The sequence below is a fragment of the Xyrauchen texanus genome, chromosome 16, assembly GCF_025860055.1.
Source record: "Xyrauchen texanus isolate HMW12.3.18 chromosome 16, RBS_HiC_50CHRs, whole genome shotgun sequence".
NCBI lineage: Eukaryota > Metazoa > Chordata > Actinopteri > Cypriniformes > Catostomidae > Xyrauchen > Xyrauchen texanus.
Genome location: NC_068291.1, coordinates 31,273,196 through 31,294,363, shown reverse-complemented (window position 1 = coordinate 31,294,363; position 21,168 = coordinate 31,273,196). Strand labels below are relative to the sequence as shown.

Sequence of the window (21,168 nt, the reverse complement as noted above, 5' to 3'; positions counted from 1 at the left end):
CCATTATGATGTCATTGTTTCCTTTTTTGTTGGTTGAATGCTCCTAAATCTGCAGTTTCCTCTGGCTCGGTTATGATCACATGACCGTAGCTTCTCTCTCTCTCCCCGCTAGGCAGAGTGGAGCTTTATTGTAATGAGAGGATTCCATTACAGAGGTGAGGATCATCCTTTCCTTGTGTGCTTCCCACAGGTCTGTACCTTTGATCTGTGAACTTTGGCCTTTCAGTTTAAGCCATGCTGTGCTAATATGATCCTAATATGATAACAGTCTCCTTAACGAGGACTAAGGCTAAGTGGTGTCTTTGGCCACTTGGGTTATCGCAAACCTACGTGTGTGTGTGTGTGTGTGTGTGTGTGTGTGTGTTTTTGTGTAGCTCTTGTATTGACTCTCTTTATTACCTCTCAGAAAACCCTCAAAACCCTTAAACACCTTTGAAGTAGAAATACTAGCTAGTTTCTAACTAGTAGAAATAGGCATGGACACATAATCTGCAGTCATTTCTATTTTAAATTTGATTATTTCTGCATTATTCTTTACCAAGCAGTTAGTCTACATCTGACTTTTCCATAAAGACCCAATTAAAACTGAGAGAGAGAGAGAGAGACAGAGGCAGGCAAGCAAATTTGAAAAATAAAAATAAATAAATAAATCACATTTATTCATTAAAACTGTGCACACCAAAAACTGCACTTAACCAACCACAGATTATCAATTAAGGCAATCAGCATGTCTTTTACTTTAAACGGGTGCTTTCAAAGTCAATCGCTAATGCCTCAAATTGACATTTTCCCATTCTGTCAAATTAAATGTATTGAAATGTTGGGAGGTTTTCTCTTTATAGCATATATCTAAAATGTCACATTTGTTAACCTATAATGTTTGTTATGCTTTTAAAAGGCACTTAGTGACTCTCTCTCTTGTTGAAACAGAACAAACTGAATTAAATGTGTTAAATGATTATGGAGACTTAGAATGACTGTAATATAACAAGACTGTCGACTGCATTGTTTTTCTCGCTTGGTCAAAGACAAAACATACATGCTTCTCTAAAAGGTGCTTTGAACCAGAACTCATATGAAACAAAAGCATACACATATCCACACATTTTCTCACTCTGTTTCTGTTAGTGAGCCAGAGTGCAGGTTCTTTGTCCCTAGTGCAGTGCTAATTACTCAGTAATGTAACGACACTTCTTTTGAAGAGCTGTTTTCTCTCCAAATCTGCTTAAAAGCCTCCCCAGGGCTTGGTGAGGCCACAAAGAACCAGAGCCATGCTGGAAAGAGGGCTCGGGTTACTCTTTACACCCAGAATGATGCATCATCTGCAGGACGAAGAGGCACCAGAGTCTCCCTCCACCAACATGGAGCTTCAGGACAGAAGACACACACATTCTGATGATGCTGTTAGCTCAGAGATGACATGAAACATGGAGACCCAACTAATGGTTACAAATATGTTCTCAGTGAGAAAATTATCTTCAGTGGGTCTCCCTAGTACACACACACACACACACACACACACACACACACACACACACACACACACACACACACACACACACAAACACACACATGTCTGAATTATTACCCAGACATACCGCTTTTAGAATCTATGCAGAGATCTCTCAGAAACTGATGTGTTTGTTTACTAAAAACATCCTCAGTTAAGTACTCTCTTGGGCTTTTGGATCAGCACCATAAACCTCATCTTTTTACCCTTTTTAAAACCTTTAATACTAACAAAATATCTGTTCAGTTAATTTTGAAAGTAGACTACTTAAAATAAATAAGATTGCAATCACATTTCAGTCACCACATTACTCAATATGCCTTTCCATAAAGCACAGGTGCATTTCACATTTACATGCCTTGCCTCACACCTGAGCGACCCCTGCCTCTTAGTATCAATAAATCTCTCTAATCAGGTTTTTCCTTCCACCTTACAGGTAAGGTACAGGTGTGTGTGCATATTTATGTGAATGTGTGTGGGCAGGTTTAAGTTGTTTACGAGGACTTTTTTTTAGGTTGCAAACTGGTAATTACAAGGGTATTATGATATAAATGTGGTTTATGACCACATAATTCAAATCACTTAAAAAAACATACTAAACTATTTTTTATTGAAAATATAAAAATGCAGATTTTTTTTTGTGAGGGTTAGGTTTAGGGATAGGGTCAGGGGATAGAATCTATAGTACTTACAGTATAAAAATCATTATGTCAATGGTGAGTCCTCATAATGATTGCTGCACCAACATGATGTGTGTGTGTGTGTGTGTGTGTGTGTGTGTGTGTGTGTGTGTGTGTGTGTGTGTGTGTGTGTGAGTGTGTGTGTGTGTGTGTGTGTGTGTGTGTGTGTGTGTGTGTGTGTGTGTGTGTGTGTGTGTGTGTGTGTGTGTGTGTGTGTGTGTGTGTGTGTGCTAATTAGCTATACTTTGGGAACAGGGGCTTGAAATGGTAACAATATAAATCATAATGTTATTAATAATAATAATACATTAATAATAAAATACAAATTTTGTTATAAATATGATACTTTTAAATTATTTTATTAATTATCAATGTATTATTATTTTAGACTAACCCTAAACCTATACAACTTTTTATATATATAAATATTTATATTCACTCACTGAAAACTTTATTTGTAACACCTGTACACCTACTTATTCATGCAATTATCTAAACAGCCAATCTTGTGGAAGCAGTGCAATGCATAAAATCATGCAGATACGGGTTCAGTTAATGTTCACATCAACCATCAGAATGGGGATAAATGTGATCTCAGTGATTTCGACTGTGGCATGATTGTTGGTGTCAGACGGGCTGGTTTGAGTGTTTCTGTAACTGCTGATCTCCTGGGATTTGCACACATAACACAGTCTCTAGAGTTTACTCAGAATGGTAAAAAAACATCCAGTGAGCGGCAGTTCTGTGGACGTAAACGCCTTTGTTGATGAGAGAGGACAATGGAGAATGGCCAGACTGGTTTGAGATGACAGAAAGACTACAGTAACTCAGATAACCACTCTGTACAATTGTATTGAGCAGAATAGCATCTCAGAATACACAGCATGTCGAACCTTGAGGTTGATGGGCTACAACAGCAGAAGACTGCATCCAGTGTCTGTGATTCTTTGCCCACTCTAACCTTTTCTTTTTGATTTTCTCTATTCGTCCCATAAGGCTGGCACCTCTGAGTCTTCTCTTTACTGTTGTACATGAAACTGTGTTGAGCGGTTAGAATTCAATGAAGCTGTCAGCTGAGGACATGTGAGGCGTCTCTCTCGCAAACTAGAGACTCTGATGTACTTATCCTCTTGTTTAGTTGTACATCTGGCCTTCCACATCTCTTTCTGTCCTTGTTAGAGCCAGTTGACCTTTGTCTTTGAAGACTGTAGTGTACAACATTCTATAAAATCTTCAATTTCAAGCATTGTATAGCCTTCATTACTACAAACAATGATTGACTGATGAGTTTCTAGAGAAAGCTGTTTCTTTTTTGCCATTTCTAACCTAATATTGACCTTCAGACATGCGAGTATATTGCATACTTTGACAACTCAAAATCAAACACAAAGACAAAGTTTCATTTAATGAAACCAAATAGCTTTCAGCAGTGTTTGATATAATAGCAAGTGAATTTCTAGTACCAAATTAGCAATTTAGCATGATTACTCAAGGATAAGGTGTTGCAGTGATGGCTGCTGGATATGGGGCCTGTCTAGATTTGATAGACAGATGACTAAAAATTACTTTTTCCAAATAGTGATGGTGCTGTTTTTTACATCAGTAATGTCCTGCTATACTTTGTGATCAGTTGAATGCCACTTTGGTTAATTAAAGTAACAATTTCCTTCCGAAACAACAAATTCTGTACATTATTCCAAAATTTGCCTGCCAGTTTATATACTGTATATAGTATATACTATGTATTCTAAATCTAATGGCTTAAGGTGTGTGTTAGGGTTAGTCTAAAGTAAAGTATATGTGTTTGATAGAATAATAATGGTTCACTTTAAGCAAAAGCTGAACAATTAATTGTTCAAACAGCATTTCACCAATGTCAAATATTGACTTTTCTCTCTTTTTGGTTTCTATACGATCTCCTCTAAATGAGTAAGTGTATGCATGATCAACTTTTACTATCCCAAATCTCAGTAAATGAGTAAGCTTACAGTATTTGTTGTGTAGGCCTATGTAAGAGAAAGACAACAGGAGTAGAGAGATGGCAGACTGTAAGGCTCTACATGCAATTGTTAGAGCTGTTTAAGCAAAGTGGTTGGGCACCAGTGATTATTGTGTATGTATAAGTTTGATGCGCGCGTGTGTGTGTGTGTGTGTGTGAGAGAGAGAGAGACTGTGCTGTCCAGCTTAAAAAGGGTGAGTGGGCTCCAGTGAATGGACATGTTCATTTATCCAACCCACAATAGTCTTATGTTAACACCAACCAGCCGCAATGACCTTCAGTTTCCTTCTTTCACAGCATTCATTTATGACACACACATACATAAAATCTTCATCTTCCTGATTGAAAGACAGATTGAATTTAATAAACAACTTGTCATGCTAAATAGCTGTTATTCTTCTTGTTTTGTGATACAGTACCATAAACAGCTAAGGAAACATCTATTTTCTCTTGACAATTGGCTGGCCAGATCATTTATGACAGACTGCAACAGTGCACACAATGGCCCGGTCTTCAACCCCACTGTTCTGCAAACTTCATTTTCCAATTTACGGGAATGCACAATGGCAGGAGACCTCCCCCTTCCAGTTTTCCTCTCACTCCCCGACCTCTGAGAACCATGGGCAACTATTCCTGAAGAAGCGAGATGCCATGTTGAATTAAGACATATCTGCATCAGAGACGTTCGGGTCTGCCTCATTACAACTAATTATGAACCAATTAGAAACATCATTTAACAAAACAAGCAAATAATGTTCAGGATATTGAGGGAGGCTGGCTGTGCCTCTGTGGACTGCAGCAAAAGCCATTACTAAAATTGTACCTCTTAAATAGAATAATGACCCCCTTCTTTCCACTACAGAACAAACAGGGTCTGAAATAAAGAGACAAAGAATACGATAAGTAAAGATGAGGCAGAGAGATAGAGGAGGAGAATAGGGAGAGGGTTCACACAACTGTTGCATTGACAGTATCGTCACGATGACGATTTCATGTAAGAAGGGAGCACTTTTGCTGTGAATCTTTATTTGTTGAGTGTTTTACAGTGTCATCGATGCTTGAAATGCCAGTCTTTATTTCTCACAAAAAAACGATATATATATATATATATATATATATATGTGTGTGTGTGTATATGTTGTACCCCAAAATATAAATTTGGGGGTACATTGTCAATCGTGGAATTGTAGGCCACAACTAAGTTTATAATTCGTGTCTATTTTAGTAAGAATCTTTTTACAACACTGTTGCTCCAAACTATTCAATAATACGTGTTATCAATGTTGACATTAACTTATAGGCTATTTCTTTGTAAATATGTTTGTGTTGTTGTGTGTGCCTTTCTGTATCTTTAAACTTAAATTATTGTAGTAAAGAGGAAAAATGGGGGAATTGTAGTGAACCTGTAAAAACAACTAATCAAGGTCTCATCTGCACAATCAATGTGAACTAATGGAGAAATATAATCACCTTTCATCTCTAAGAGAACAGTTCAGCTGACTGAGATACTTCAATGATTATTGATTTTGCCTTTTAAAATGGACTTAATTTCTACTGCCCAATGAAAGAAGTGATAAGCCTCATTGGACTAGACAGCAGGAAAGTGGAATAGTGTGTCACCACTCAGGGAGAACTGTAACTTCCTCACTGTATTAATATTTTTTATGTACATATTTCAAATATATGTTTTATATTTTTTATTTTTTTCAGTGGATTTTGTTGTGAATGGTCCTCAGTCTAAACACTGCGTCAATGAAATGTGAAACTCTATCATCCAACTGTGAGTTATCTCAGAGTGCATCTGGAAATTACTAAGTGGCTTTATATTTAGTTATTGTCTGGGGGATACAAACATGATTTCCCTTCGGCTCCTCCATTAGGGCTTGATATAAACCAGAATCCGTTCAGACTCAAGCTCCTTATTCCAGCCATTAGTCTGAAGGTACAGCTGCTCATGGGGGCCATAAGTGATACAGAGACCAATCAGAAACCTGGTTATGTTTTTCTTAAATTAATTTAGGGACAAAAGAAGCTCCTGTTAGATTCTGTTTGTAGTGAGTGACAATTATGGCAAATGTCTATCCAAACCTGCAGCACTCCTTCATTATCCAGCAGTTAGACATTACTATTTCAACAAAATATGTAGGCTACACACATGAAGAAAGTATACACATGCATCCAAAGAAAATCATAAGCTAATAGCCTATATAAACACAATGCCCAGATAGCTGGCAGAAACAAACATCAGTATTTTTATAAACACCTTATCAGTAGTCTGTTGTATAATTTGCAGGCGACACATGAACTCCAGGCATAAGAACAATTTTGAAGTTTTTTTTTATTTTTAAGATTTAATACTGCTTTTAAATTAATAGACCAATGTCAGTTCTGGTATTAGAAGAATGGGAAAACATTTTTCTCTCTATCTCTCTCTCTGTGTATTTCTATTGCTCTCACTCTCTTTCTCTCCTTCCACTTTATATATAGCTCCCATTACCTTGCTCATAAATTACACCCCAAACTGAATTACTCTTGCTTTTCACGGTGCCAGGCAAGTTTGATGAATCCTGAGGCACAACATATCATCTCAACAAATCTGCTTCACACTGTCTTCCACCTCTTCAAACCACTTCAAATCATTTTCATTGCTGTGCTATTAAAATTTGTCATTCATACCTGCCATTTCACCTACACATGGGTGTGTAAAACAGCGAATGGAAGTGTATGCACTTTTATTTGGCAAGAAAACACTGAAAACCTATAGGATGATATTTAAAGTATTTTGTTTATGTTCACGTGCATGCCATTAGCAGTGTATGACCTGATCTGATCTGTCAATCAAGCAGACAGCAACAACAGTATTACTAGCAAGCTAGTAGGAGCCCCTGGCCATACTGCCTTTAGGGAGTCACTGACATCTGATATATTTGGTCTTTCGGTGTTTACATCATAAAATGTAAAACCAATGAAAATGACAAGTACTAATTATATCCAGAAGTTATTTCAAGTTCTTAGGCCTATAGAAGATATACATTTATATCTCTGTCATATATTTGCCATATGTGAACATATAAATTGAAAACAATTTAATAATAATAATAATAAAGTATTTAACAGTATTAAACACCTGGGAATAAAGCTCTACTAAAATGTATTTAGACACAAAGCCTGATTTTGTGCTTTAAAATTGTATGCTTTAATCAGCACTTTTTTAGAATGAACATATTTGAAGGGGTGGAATTCCATTCAAAGTGTTGTGTTGTCGTCTGTTTTTATCTGGGCACGTTGGAAAGAGTGCTCGTGTGTGTGTTGATAATGAACTTTCTCCGTAGCTGGTATAGAGAACATGGAATCAGTGCAACAGGACACCACTACACCCTTTGTAATTTGACAGCGGGTGAGTCTTATCAGATTGCACCGCGAGCACTGTCATTCTTGACTGCGGCTTCTCTGATGCCCCGCTGCGCTTTTGACGTTCCGCTTGTCTCCGAGTATGTTTGAATGCGTGTTCGTATGACATGGAACATGTAATTATCTCTAATTGCGAAAGCATCAACTGGGGACACTTTACATGACGCAGTGTCACTTGAAAACAAACGGGATGTTTGTCTTTAGCTAGTGACATTTCTGATGAGCACACGGAACAGAGAGCACTGTCAGTGTATTCTATACATGTATCTTAATCTATGAGGATCTGTCGTGTACTTTTTAAAAATGGGTCTGCATTTCCATACTAAACGTAACCCATAAAGATACTACATTTTGTGAGAGTCGACTGAGTAACAAGAACATAATTTAGGCCTTCTACTGTTGGGATTAATTTAGCTGTTTAAAAAAATCAAGTCTGCATCATTAAAACATTTTTAAAAAAAAATATGTTTAGAGGAAGAGGCATCACTTTAAAATTTTGCATAACGTTTTTTTAAAATGTTATTGCTCTCATTCATTTTTTTCTTACGTATATATTTATATATCATAATATTTTAAGGAATAGTATTATTCAAAAAGATTGCAAGCTAAGCCAGGAAACGAATAAATGCCAGATTTATTGTTGAAATGTTATTACATTTAATAAAACTGATTGGACAATATACCTAGATCGATACACTGTATTGATATTAGCCTTGGATATAATACTAATATTAATAATTGCATTATGAACCTGGGCTCTTCTCCAAATCTCGTTCGTTTTCATTTTAGAGACAGGGATCGAATGATTACACTTTTATTTCAATCTTTTTCACTCCCCATACTGTGTCAAACGGTTAAAAAGGGAAACAGAAATGTAAATCAAAGTACAAAATAATCATTATGCTATACACATGGTGTATTTTATAGGACATGTACAGAAAGGTGTTGCTTCGTGTTTTACACATAGACTCGTTTAATTGCTGTATAATAAGAAATATATTTTTCCACCAAATAAAGAGGTATAAATAGACATGAATTTTGTCAAACATACTTAAATGTGTGTTTTGCACGTTTTAGTGTGTAATAGTGTGTCATCCTTTATCGAGGAACTTTCGTTGTGCGCAAAAATTAATATTCAATCTTATTGTAAAGATTGTATAACGGTAAAGCTGGTAAATTACTTCCCGGGTAATACAGGGGAGTTGGAAAAGCGATGGACCTCGGCACCGGCACCCGGAGCAACGAATTTTCTCTGAAAACGAGGGGCATCCCAACCAAAGTCTGCGCCGATGCGTGCGCCATGTTCGCAGCTTCCAGTTCTGCAGAGAGCTGCCGTTTCCATTTGTTTCGTCGGTTCTGAAACCACGTTTTCACTTGTGTCTCCGTTAACTGCAGGCTGGAGGCGAGACACGCTCTCTCTGAGCTGCTCAAGTAGCGTTTCATATCGAATGTGGACTCTAACTGGTAAACCTGACTCCGAGAGAAAACAGTGCGCGTCTTCTTTTTGGCGGAGTTGCTCTGTTTGTCCGGGCCGTCGCGTTGTCTATCATCAGAAACGGGAGACATCTGGCTACACGCTCGCTCTTGCTCCTCTTTGTAATCCGGTAGTATGGATGGTGTCAAATACGGCCGGCGGTCTATCCCATCCTGCACAGGTAGAAGTCCTTTAGTGGCACCTGCACCGATGCAACACAAAAAATTGTAAATTGCGCTTGTAAACACATTTGAAGAATAGCAATCATTCAAACTGCATGCTTTCGTTCAAATGGCATCAATGGACAATATCCTCTTGCCACTTGACCACATGAGTGAATTCAATAAATGCGTAATATATTTATTTGTTTTTAGTGTTATACAAAACATTACTTTGAATATTCATCCTCATAAAAAAATTAAAAAAATAAAAACGTCATTACAAGCTAAACATCACCACTACTCAATACGTTACACAAAAGTTCATTTTATTTGAACTCTGACTGTTTGATCGACTGTTGAAAGCTTACAAGTGCCCTGTTAAAGAAACAATACAATATGATTCGCACTGGTGAGGGATATTAATTAAATCGCGTTACATTTAACGCTCAATTGACGAATGCAGTGTTGCCTCTGAGAGCGGCATAATCAATTAGCTGACTCGATTAAATTCGGGATGCGGGAGAAAACACGCTGTTAATTATTTGACCTTTCCCCTGTTCACTGAGGCGCGATAATATATCGGATAAAAACACTACTGGCGTTTTATTCAATTGTGGTAATGGGGACATTACAACAGAGGCATGGTGACAAAAACAACCCCGTCCATTTTATACTGCCTCTAAAGTGATAGATGTTTGGTGAGAAATCGACTTCCTTATACTAAAATAAAATGACAGGTTAAATCTGGACTGTCTATACTGAGCACGATTATCTCATAATAATAGTAAAATGACACTGAAGGAGTTTCAATGTCACTTACCTAGGCAGGAGAAGTTCAAAGGCTGGTGTGGGTTGCAAGTCTCCGGTACACCGGGCTCAGAGCAGTAGCAGTCGCCCGAGTCCTCTCCGGCGCTGCAGTCGTCCTCCGATGATACGGACAACGTCCGCTTCCTCGGTTGGGTTTTTGGACTGTCCTTTCCAGCTGACCGGACTGCCTCGTTAGAAGTGCCCAGAATGGACTGAATCGTAAAGCTGGAAATTGGGGCAGGCGAGCACTTGCTTCCACTGTCCTCCGTATTATTCATTCTCGCCTCATAACAGTTCCAAAAATGTTCTAAACTGGATAAAATGCCAATGCGGTAATAGGTTTCGCTACATATAGAGAGTGTTTGCCTTAAATTTGAAAACGGTTACCTAAAGCTGTTGGAACGTTTAAAAAAAGTTGTTTTTCGAAGGGCTCAAAAGTGTTCGAATGCATTCCTCTCTACTTCCACGCGCTCTGGTCTCAAGGCGGGTGGAACGTGCCCTCATTTGCATGTAGGTAAGACCTGCGCTGGCCAATCACGCGCTCAAAGCGCGCCCGGAAATTTCAAATTTTATAGAGGTTGAGTTCCTGAAGAGCTCAAGAAAAGTGCTGAACGCCCGATGGTGATTAACTTCGTGCAAAACATTTGGGTGCTTGTCATCGTTTAATTGTACAATGCTCAATTTAGGCAAATTTAGTTTTTTTTTTTTTTTTTTCTAGAAAATCTCTTAAAATGTGTCAAGCATGCATATGATGGAGGGTTGCCTGCAGAATCGCACAGGAAGGTGAAATTACAAACAACATTGTTTTAGCTTTCTGTAAACTGTGGGTGTATAATTATTCATTGTCATTTACGTGCCTCGTATTTTCCAGTTTGATAAATTGTGATTATTATTGTTCTAATTTCAGTAATTTGCTTCTGCCTAACATATTTTTCTTTTTACAGGACGACAAAAGTATGCCTATTTATTTATTTATAACACATTATACCGATCAGACCTTGAGATGTAATTTTTTCGCATATAGGCATATAGGCTATATTTGACATTTTTGAAAAATGTTACATGAACTAACTGGGACACAAAACAAAAAAGTTTACAAAACCTTTAACTTTGATGCAATATTTTTTGTCTTATGGTTGACCATGCAATTAAAAATAGTTCCAGAAACACTGAGAAAAAGAAGAAAAAAAAAAAAGATTTACTGCAGACTGTGATTCCACAAACAAACTCACTGCACAGGCGGCCATGCTGCTTATCCACAGAAGTGCTCTTTGTTCGCCGTACGAGTACATGCCCAGAGTTCTCAAGTCAATGCACATCAATAACTAACAATAAACTGTACAGAGGCAGTTCCATCCTCGTAATCATTTGAATCATTGAATCCATGGTTTAGTTCAAAATCATATATCTTATTAAACAGTCGTTTTAAATTCCACTAGTGTTGAGCTATAAATGGCAAATTGGTCAAATAATCCAACACACAGTCTAAGACCTAATAATGGATCCTATCTCATTTTTCTTGTAAATAATAAACTCATTCCACGTCCATTATCTCCGTTTAAGAATTAATTTGATCATTATGGCGGGCTAATCTACTGCCTCTGCGGGCAGGACCCCGTTTAATTGATTGACTAATTGATTGGGGGGGGCGGGGGGGCGCCCCACCCCTGACTCGTGTCTGGAGGGCAGCTGTGGCTCTGCCACATTAGCTCTCGTTAGCGTTTTCTAAAGGTTGGTGACACTTAACAAATGCTCTGGCTTTGTCTTGGTGACAGCACGCGGACACCTAATGGAGCATAGGGAGCCAGGGTTGAGCGACACCGACTACAAATTTCAAAGGTCGGCCGTACTGAAACCGTAAAAACTGGGCCATACCAGAGATAGCAACACATTCAAAATGTTTTGAATTATTATTATTGGAAATATTTTTGGAAATATTTTCCACGCGTTCTTATTTACAGTGTCCCGTGGCTAGAACAAACCCCTAACAATATGTTTGGTTCATGAAGGCCCAGAAAGTAAGACGCTTGAACTAAATGTAGGCTACACGATGATGCAAACGATGTGGTTGAACTGTCACAATCTGCAACTCTGTTTGGAACGGTTGTTAAAGAGACCTATTGTGAGAGACCATATGCCCACATATAGTCGTTTACTGCCTAAAATATGAGGGTCTATCACAGCAGCCCTAAGATTTATGGCGCATTCACATAAGGCGTGAAATCCGCAATGATCGTTAAAGAGCCGGTTTTATACGCTGCGCCTGTCAACCGAGTCTGGATGGCTTAAAGGGCTTTTAGACATATTAAACAAAAACTATGCACCAGTATGTAGACGTCTCTCAGTATTATTTTCTACGTGTTTAGAGGGAAAATGTGGCACTATCACAATTTTCATTGACATATTGGTCATTTTTGTGCGCTGTAAAAGGAATATTCCGGGTTCAAAACAAGTCGAAGGCATTTATGGTATAGTGTTAATTTTCACAAAAATAATTTCGACTCGTTCCTCCCTTTCTTTTAAAAAAAAAAAAGAGCAAAAATGTAATGGAAGTGGATGGGGCCCATTTTTGGATGGTTTAAATGCAGAAACGTGAACCTTATAATTTTCTAAATGCACTTCTGTTCATTTTCTTCTGTTTAAACTGTTTTGTTTGAGCTGTAAAGTTGTTTTTATAGGGCCTACCCTAATTTTAGGGTTTTGGGGTTTACGGCATTATGTTGTGAGAACAAAGATGCTTTACACAGGAAAGATTAGTAAGCGATTGTATCACACTTAAAACACGTTAAGACGCATATTGTATATGTCATGTGGATATTCTTTTGTAATGGTGAGTATTTTAGCGTTTACGGATTGGCCCCCATTAATTCACTTCCATTAATTGCCCAAGATTTTTGCTTTCTAAAAGAAAATGATGGACAAGTCAAATTGAATGTTTGTGGTAATCAACATTAGGCTATGCCACAAATTCTGTAAATTGAGCTTAACTTGTATTTATCGCAGAAATGTTCCTTTACATGCACCATCTGCAATGAGGTGTCGAAGTTGTATTTATTTAGGCCTAACTTCCTGTGATGGCAAACTTATCATTGTTATCTATATGTTACACAAGCACCAAGGCAGGTTTACCAAGATGGACACACAGCGTTTATGGCACAATCTTTCACGCGTTTACAAAGGCAAAGATCTTTCAAATCCGGCAGAACAGTGATTTTGCACGTGCTGTCAGTGCAGCATAAAGCAGGTGGTAATAACCGAACATAGACCGAGCTCTGGCAAGAATGCTTTCAACAAGAAAGACAGATGAAGTCATGTGCGCCTTTGATCTGAAAATCAAGCTTCGATAAATATTAAACAAATGGCCCTTTACACGTGTGTATTATGATATATGGCATGTCCAACTTTAAGATAAGGAAATTACCGGAGAAAATGATATCAATACATTTTCTAAGTATAAACGCTGATTATGTTTCGATTTTCATTCAAGATTCTGAGGCCGGTCTTTTATTTTTTATCAAATGGTTCTGCAGAGAGAGAGAGAGAGAGAGAGAGAGAGAGAGAGAGAGAGAGAGAGAGAGAGAGAGCAAGAAGGCGGGAAGCTCAAGCCCTGGAGGAGTACAATTTATGTAATCTACGGCTGGGAAATGAATTGGGTAATTTATTGGAAAACAGAAAGTCAAGAAGATTGGATCAGTATAGTTCAACCAAGGGCTTCTATTCATCAAGATCCAATTAACAACCTAACCATTGAGTCTTAATGGGTTTCCAATCTACTGCTCTGATATACTCATCAATCCCTGAGGGAGAAATTAAGCGAATCGACCGCCCCTCGGCGTTGTGGTGTCATTCCTCTCCGCAACTATATGTCAAATTAAAAACACAATTAAAATTTAAACTGTTTCAATCAGAGGCTGCCCCGCAACCTATGTTTCACTTAATAGAACTTTGATGAAAATCTGATGCTCGCTTTCAATCACAAAGGCAAATAGGAAAGGTGGGACATTATTTTTCCTAAACAACACACACTCAAGAAAGAAAATCAAGAAAGTTTTAAGCAAATAGGCCTAGTCTCTCTCTCTCTCTCTCTCTCTCTCTCTCTCTCTCTCTCTCTCTCTCTCTCTCTCTCTCTCTCTCTCTCTCTCTCTCTCTCTCTCTCTCTCTCTCTCAAGCGTTGTACAGGGGGTTCACGTTCTCGTGGTCTTCTCTGTGGGTAAATGTACTTTGCAGAGCACTGAAATAAAATTTCCCCAACACATTTCTATCCCATGACGCAGTAAGCTATCTGTTATTCTTTGCGCCTGAAAATGAGTGGCTTGCTAACCAAACGTATTTTGTTTTATCGAAATGATTAAATCGCCGTTCTGTCAGCTTTGTAGCTTTGATGAGCTGACAGCAACATCAAATTCACAAGGAAAACAATAATGCAATTATTATAAAATAATACTGAGAGAAGGAGGGGGGATTGATTAAATGCCCACCAAAATCAGTTTCCGCATGTTCTGTTAAATACACATGTGTATGTGTACACCATTAAGCTTCTTCTCAGCTGCCTGTTAATGGGCTGCTTCTTTCAGAGATCATTTTATCTGTTTACCCCACCTCCCTTCTTTACATAAAGATATGGTCAAATGGGAATTATTGAGTGTTATATTTAGTTTATGACAGTGGATCAAGGTCATCAGTAAGCCATCAGTGAAGAAAAAAAAACTGTTAACAATGCCCTTGATTTGAAACAATATTTTACAGACGTTTCCCGATCAATACTCGACAGACAATAATGTCTCTGCGATCTATTAATTCACCATAATGGGCTCGTGCTGAGCTTGCATTATAATATACGTCAATACGGGAGTTATGATTATTAGGCGTCGCTATTTGAATGTGCTCCTGGCTGAGTGCTTAGACCCAACGCAGAGAGTTGATTTCGACTTTGGAGAGGAAGAGTGCAATATGGGCCAATGCAAGCTTGTCGATGAGCTTGACTGACCCATATTAAAGTTATCTCGATCCTGGGCCCCTGTTTAATGCATTGGTCATTTAGGTTTTTTTACGATTATATTCATACAATCTAGACCAACATATTGTCGAGGTTATAGTTCTGCAGAATTTTGGCCAAAATGATCAAAACAATTTGCTAAAAGGTTTTATGTGGTAACATTAGTAAATGCATTACCATATCATGAACTAACAATGAACTTGATTTTAATCTTGGTTAATATTCGTTAATATAATATTTATCAAACTGGTTAATATTCGGTACAGTTGTTCATGAACAGTGCACTGTTCTAATGTAACTGTCAATGTAATAATGTATTAATAGGCCCATTTGTTTAAATGATCAGGAAACAAGTTTAAGCTAATAAGTGATGAAATATTATTGCTCATCATTAGTTCGTTAACTAACTTATTTAACAAGTGTTAACAAATATAACCTTATTGTAAAGTGTTCCCTTCATCTTATTATTCATAATAATTAATAATGATAACAATTATAGTAAAAAATAATAATTATAATTATGCTAATACTAATACTGCAATTACCTCTTCCGTTGAAGCAAAGGACATAATAAATTATTACATTAAGTGATATTTAAATATCTTTAACGTCACGTATTTGATTAAACTAAATTAGGAGTTTACATTTTTAAAACTTATAAACAAAATCCACGTTTTAAAAAACGATTTTGTAATTGTATTTTGCTTTGGAATTAATAAAAAAAAAAAAAAGTAATTTGGCAAAGTTAAGCATATTTAAATAAATCTAATTGAAACCATTTGTGTAAATCTCACTATTGCCAGGAATCATTTTTTGTGTAATTCGTGGCACAGTTTTTGCGCATGTTTGACAATATTGATTCTTCATTACTTATTTGTGTTTGACCACAGTGTTGTGTACACTCAAACAACACATAACAACAGCAGATGAATACTGATTTCACTCTTTAGTGTCTCCCTCTCTTTCTCTTATTGACACACACACACACACACACACACACACACACACACACACACACACACACACACACACACACACACAAACACAAACACGCACACAACTAGAGGTAAAACTCTTAATGCAATTCCGCCAGGTCTCACCGATAATTACACGAGCTTACTGACAACGCCATTTAAAAAAATATATATAATAATTAAGTTTGATTTAAAGTTTCCTCTGCTCGTGATTGAGATGGTAATGTATTTCAGCTTGTTGAGGCGCAAGTGAAACAATTCCTGGTTTGATGCAAGGTTGAATTAACTACCTTTTTTTTAAAAAAAAAGAAAAAATAAATGTATTCAATCACACAACAATCTTCATAATCTTTTAAAAATTACTCGGGACTAATCATACGCACCCTGTGGAGGATATTTTTTTAAAATTATATTTTTAATCTTTAGTGACGCCTATCAAAAAAACATTAGGCTACCATCTTAGGCCTATTCATAAACTAGCCCACCAATTTATTACATTTGCCTAATAAATTATAAATATGTTCAACCAATGAAACCCCTTTAATATGCCTATTTCGTTAATAGAATCACCCCGAACTATTTAAAAAAAATATATATATATTATTATTATTTATTTAAATATGTTTCCTCTAAACAAGTTATTGTTTGGGAAACGTGTAGTATAAACTTGGGTCCGTTTTGTAAACCACGATGATTCCTTAATCCATGCCTATTTTATTCAATCAGCATCATATCCTGTCTGTCACAACTCTCGAGTGTATCAGTCATGCAGCATGTCCATCTTTATTTTGAATGGCTACTAAATGTTGAGGGCCCCCAGTTATTCCCCTGAACATGGTGGTCGTGCAACAGCGTCAGGTTAGTCACTCAAGGTATGACTTTTATAGTCTCCGTTTATTTCACAACAGAATTCAGCAATACAGTGTAAAAAAAAATCAGTTATTACTGTACAAATGACACCTTTTCCCCATTCTTATCATTATATCTGTACATGTGTAAATAATATAGATCAAAAGTAAAAAGAAAAAAAAAATGTGTGTTACTTCAATCCTGTCAAATCAAAAGCTATAGTCTATGATTGTCCATTGAGCGCGCGGGACCAAGGACACAAAAGGGTTTTCAGCGGTTTACCTTCTCAACTTGGTTGGGAAAAAAAGGATCTGAAATAAGAGTTTTAAAAATGAATCTGTTGCCTAAATATATAATTCATACACAGTAGTATTGCACATCAGTAGTCAGGGCTGTGTGATATTTTTCAGTGCTAAAAAGAAACTAAACCATGTGTATAAAAACACTTTACTTTGACGTGTCAACAAGTTGATTTGTCAATGATATTCATAGACATTTTTTTTTAAATCCGTATCATATTAATAATAATAATAATAACGACGACAGTAAATTAACGAAGTCATTGTAATTAATCACCAACATCAACATTAGAAATGTAGGCCTCTAAACAATCCTTATTTATGTGTAGTTAATGTGTATTTTTATAAGTTTAAAAACAAAACAAAAAATGTAGGGCTCAAATGCATGATAGTCCGTCTTTGTACATTTTTCTTTTCTTCTTTAAATGATTTTCTAAACAAAAATATCTTTGTCTCTTGGTTTCATTTCCCATTTTTTCTCTCTCTCTTTCAAGTCTGTGTAAAACGGTATTAGTTACATAGTTACATAGAAAAAGACATCTCTCGTTCTCTCACACCGGTCTGAGGAGAGGCACTGAGGTGACGATGGGATGAGAGTAGTAAACCGGATGAGGGAAAGTGAGCAGCGGCTGGCTAACGGGCACGTTGCCCGGAGTGTTGGCGCTTTCAGAGACCGAGTTCTCGTGATACAGGATGGGTACTCTCACAATCCTTTGCGCAGCCGCGTGGCTCAAATTGGCCGCCTCGAGCTCAGCTGCCAGTTGACGTTTCCACTTGTTTCTGCGGTTCTGAAACCAGATTTTCACTTGGGTCTCTGTGAGGTGAAGCGAGGCAGCCAGGCCCGCGCGCTCCGAGCTGCTGAGGTAGCGTTTCATGTCGAAGGTGGACTCCAGCTGAAACACCTGACTCCGCGAGAACACCGTGCGGGTTTTCTTCTTCCGGCAAGGTTTCTTGTCAGCGCCGTCGTCAATTTTCTTCCAGTCGTCCACGCTGCCTTCTTTTTTAGACTCTTCGGTGTCGCTCTCCTCGAGGACAATCTCGTCTCCACTTTTGTTATCGTCGTCATCGTCTCTGGCATCCGGGTCGGATTTGAGCACGAGCTCAGGTGAATCTCTGTCGGTGCCTGTGGTCGGAGACGATACCCTTGCTTTCTGTGCTGCTACAATAAGAGAGCTCAAATTAGCATCAGTTTTCTTTCAAAAACACATTCATATCAAGGTTCACAGGTCACTAACAAACTCAGTTCGCTGTCTATAACACAACGTTTTCTTAACTTGAAAACACACTCACTTTTATATTCAAATAACGAAGACAGCTTAGGCACTCTGTAGCCTGCTTATTTCGTTTAAACATATAAATAATCTAATGCAAAAGGTATAAACTCTTCTTCGCATTACACGCGTGAGCAACTTTTGCAAGCAGAATCACGCTATCCTTACTTACAATGAGTTCAAATTGACACACACTTTAATATGAAGGGGTTTTAAAGAACAATTTGGAGAGATCAACCCTTACCTTCTGTTCTGTGGAGATGCGCAGATGCACTGAGTGTGTACGGGTACCACCATGCTGAGGCGCGCTCAAGATAAGCCGGTAACGCAAAGCGTTGGGTCGGCAATTCGAAGCGAGGAAAGTTTAATTCCCCAACCTGAGAGAGCGAGAAGCTGCCATCAAGTCCAGCTTTAGTTGATACCAAAATAGGCTTGGGCTTTGATGGCTTACTGTCAGAATTCAGAAGATTTTTAATGAAAAATGGAGAGTCTTTCACTGCAGCACACGTATCCTGGGTTGTTTCGGGCATATTCACTTGAAATTCGGGGTTCTAATATTTTGACCACCGTGTAAAATCGTTAAAAAAAAAAACGTAAACGTTAAATCTGTTAACAGGTTGAAGGTCCTTGGCAAACTGTTCCAGTAGTGGGAACTTACGCAGTCAGCACTGACGTTAAAAGGAAAGACAATAACACGGGGCGAAATAAACAATATTAATCTTGCTGATCATCTTCCGAGGGTTCCTTGGTGAAAATGATGCTCACCGCGTCCGTCTGGCGCCAGATGCTAATGATGAAATAAAAATGTCACCCGAGTTAAATGCAGAAAGTATACGGCGATTGGGCACGTACAATAGCAAATGGGATGAAGGGAGAGATGGGAAGTGGAGAGTCGGGAGAGAGGAGGGGCCTCCCAGACGCTTTGCGTTGGCTGCTGGGCTGAGAATTCTCCCCTGTTATTGGTCTTATATAGTCAAATTAGGTGGCAAATGAGGACGGACCATTAACACAAAGGACCACGGATTTAGTTCAAGCGTTGCTCAGATGAAGGCAATAGCGAAAAGGTGGTTTGGTTTAGGCCAAGAGTATTGCAAAGTCAAAGGTTGCCGTTTTTGAATATTTACATATTTGTTCATATAACACATTAAGACATACGTAAATTGCGGTTAGGGCCAGGGAGATATAATTGCACTAAGAAATATAAATAATAAGAAGAAGAAGAAGAAGAAGAAGAAGAAGAATATACAAATAAATAAATACAAATGTTACAAGCTAAATGTAGGCCTAATCTAAATGTAGGCCTATTATCGCATAAAGTGAATAAAGTATATACATCGTAAATTATACGAACATATGCCTGTGTTAAACTAAAAACTCCATTACAAATTAAGCCCTATTGTACTTGCTTTTATATGACATTGTAAAACACACAAATAGCTACTATTTAATGTATTTTTAAAAGGCACAACACATTGCGAGTGCAGTAGGCTACTTATAGGCTACATATATTTTAAAACCAACAGTAATAAAACCATGCGTAATTTTGTATCTTATTTCTTTCTTTCTATCTATCAACCTTTCGTCGACCTATATACCAATATAAATCCAAATATATATATATATATTTTTATTGCAATCATTAAGAACGTTTTGTATTACGTTATGTTTCATTGCATTTTCCTCACTGCCCAAACAATATATATTTTTTAAAGAATTTCGGTAAAAGTTATTTTAGAGGCAAGTCTTTGTAGTTGAACAAACTTTAATTTAAACACACTCATCAAATATAAAATAAATTAAAAACACTACTAATAATAATTTTAAAAAAAATACTACAATTAAAAAAAAAATACCAATAGGTAATGTTGTGAGATTCTGTGGCTCAAATTGATGACATAGCTGTAGCAACAATTGTCACTTCAAGAAAAATAAAAAATCCTTCCTGGGAAAACTGTAGACACGTGTATTTGACCTATTAGTAGTTAACCTACCTTCAGTTGTCAATTATGTACAGCTTTTAACAAAAACGTTTGTGTTGAGTTCTGCGATCATGGTGATCGTCAGATTTATCACATAATTAACAAGAGTGAATCGGAAGCTACAAGTCAATGATTGAACGAGGTGAGAGCGTCCTCTATGGGTCATAAAGTATTACAGCAAACTTTCAAGCAGACCGCAATCCAAGCCAGTCCAAGCTATTTTGTATCAAATAGCTTCTTCTTCTTCTTCTTCTAATAATAAGTATTATTATTATTGTGTTCCTAGTATAACCATTATAATCAGAACTGCCGACACATTTGATTGATATTAAATAATTATGATATTATTATTATTATTAGCTATTTTACAATCTAGCAGGCAGTCCAAATATGTCAAGTTTCGTGGTAGCGCCAAAACAACAGAACAAAGCTTACTGAAGCCAGTGTGATTTTTTTATGTAAATGGTATAGCGGAACAGGTTCATAAAGGACTAGTCTTATTGCCACAAATGGTCACAATGATATCATGGTAATGTTGAGACCCAGTAAATTACTTTAATGTAACAATGCTGTGTTTTAGAATCACAATGAACATCTGTATTTTTATACAGTGTTTGTTAATTGTCACCATTGTTGAAATGTGTATGCTGAGTGTTAATATCTTGCGTGCCTGATTGACAACTCATGATAAAAGTTAATGAGCGATAAAACCAACCATATAGCCTAGCATTGCAAACATCCGTTCCTTATTGTTCCTT

The 21,168-nt window shown here is 37.3% G+C and overlaps 3 protein-coding genes across 4 annotated transcripts in view; 1 reads left to right on the top strand and 2 right to left on the bottom strand.

Annotated features, from left to right (window-relative positions):
• ikzf5 (IKAROS family zinc finger 5) overlaps positions 1-21,168 on the top strand; it is an 89,205-nt gene that overhangs the window by 41,425 nt on the left and 26,612 nt on the right. The gene's annotated exons all lie outside the window — the stretch shown is intronic.
• hmx2 (H6 family homeobox 2) lies at positions 8,525-10,453 on the bottom strand. Its single transcript, XM_052144915.1, has 2 exons — positions 10,056-10,453; positions 8,525-9,276 (listed from the first exon to the last, which is right to left on the bottom strand). Exons 1-2 carry the CDS (start codon positions 10,318-10,320, stop codon positions 8,729-8,731), a joined length of 813 nt encoding a protein of 270 aa, XP_052000875.1. The 5' UTR covers positions 10,321-10,453; the 3' UTR covers positions 8,525-8,728.
• hmx3a (H6 family homeobox 3a) lies at positions 16,907-19,204 on the bottom strand. Of its 2 annotated transcripts, none has more exons than XM_052144913.1 (2): positions 18,676-19,204; positions 16,907-18,319 (listed from the first exon to the last, which is right to left on the bottom strand). In XM_052144913.1, exons 1-2 carry the CDS (start codon positions 18,959-18,961, stop codon positions 17,712-17,714), a joined length of 894 nt encoding a protein of 297 aa, XP_052000873.1. In that variant the 5' UTR covers positions 18,962-19,204; the 3' UTR covers positions 16,907-17,711. The 2 variants fall into 2 exon arrangements, with proteins under 2 accessions (XP_052000873.1, XP_052000874.1); XM_052144914.1 differs by having other exon boundaries at positions 16,907-18,316.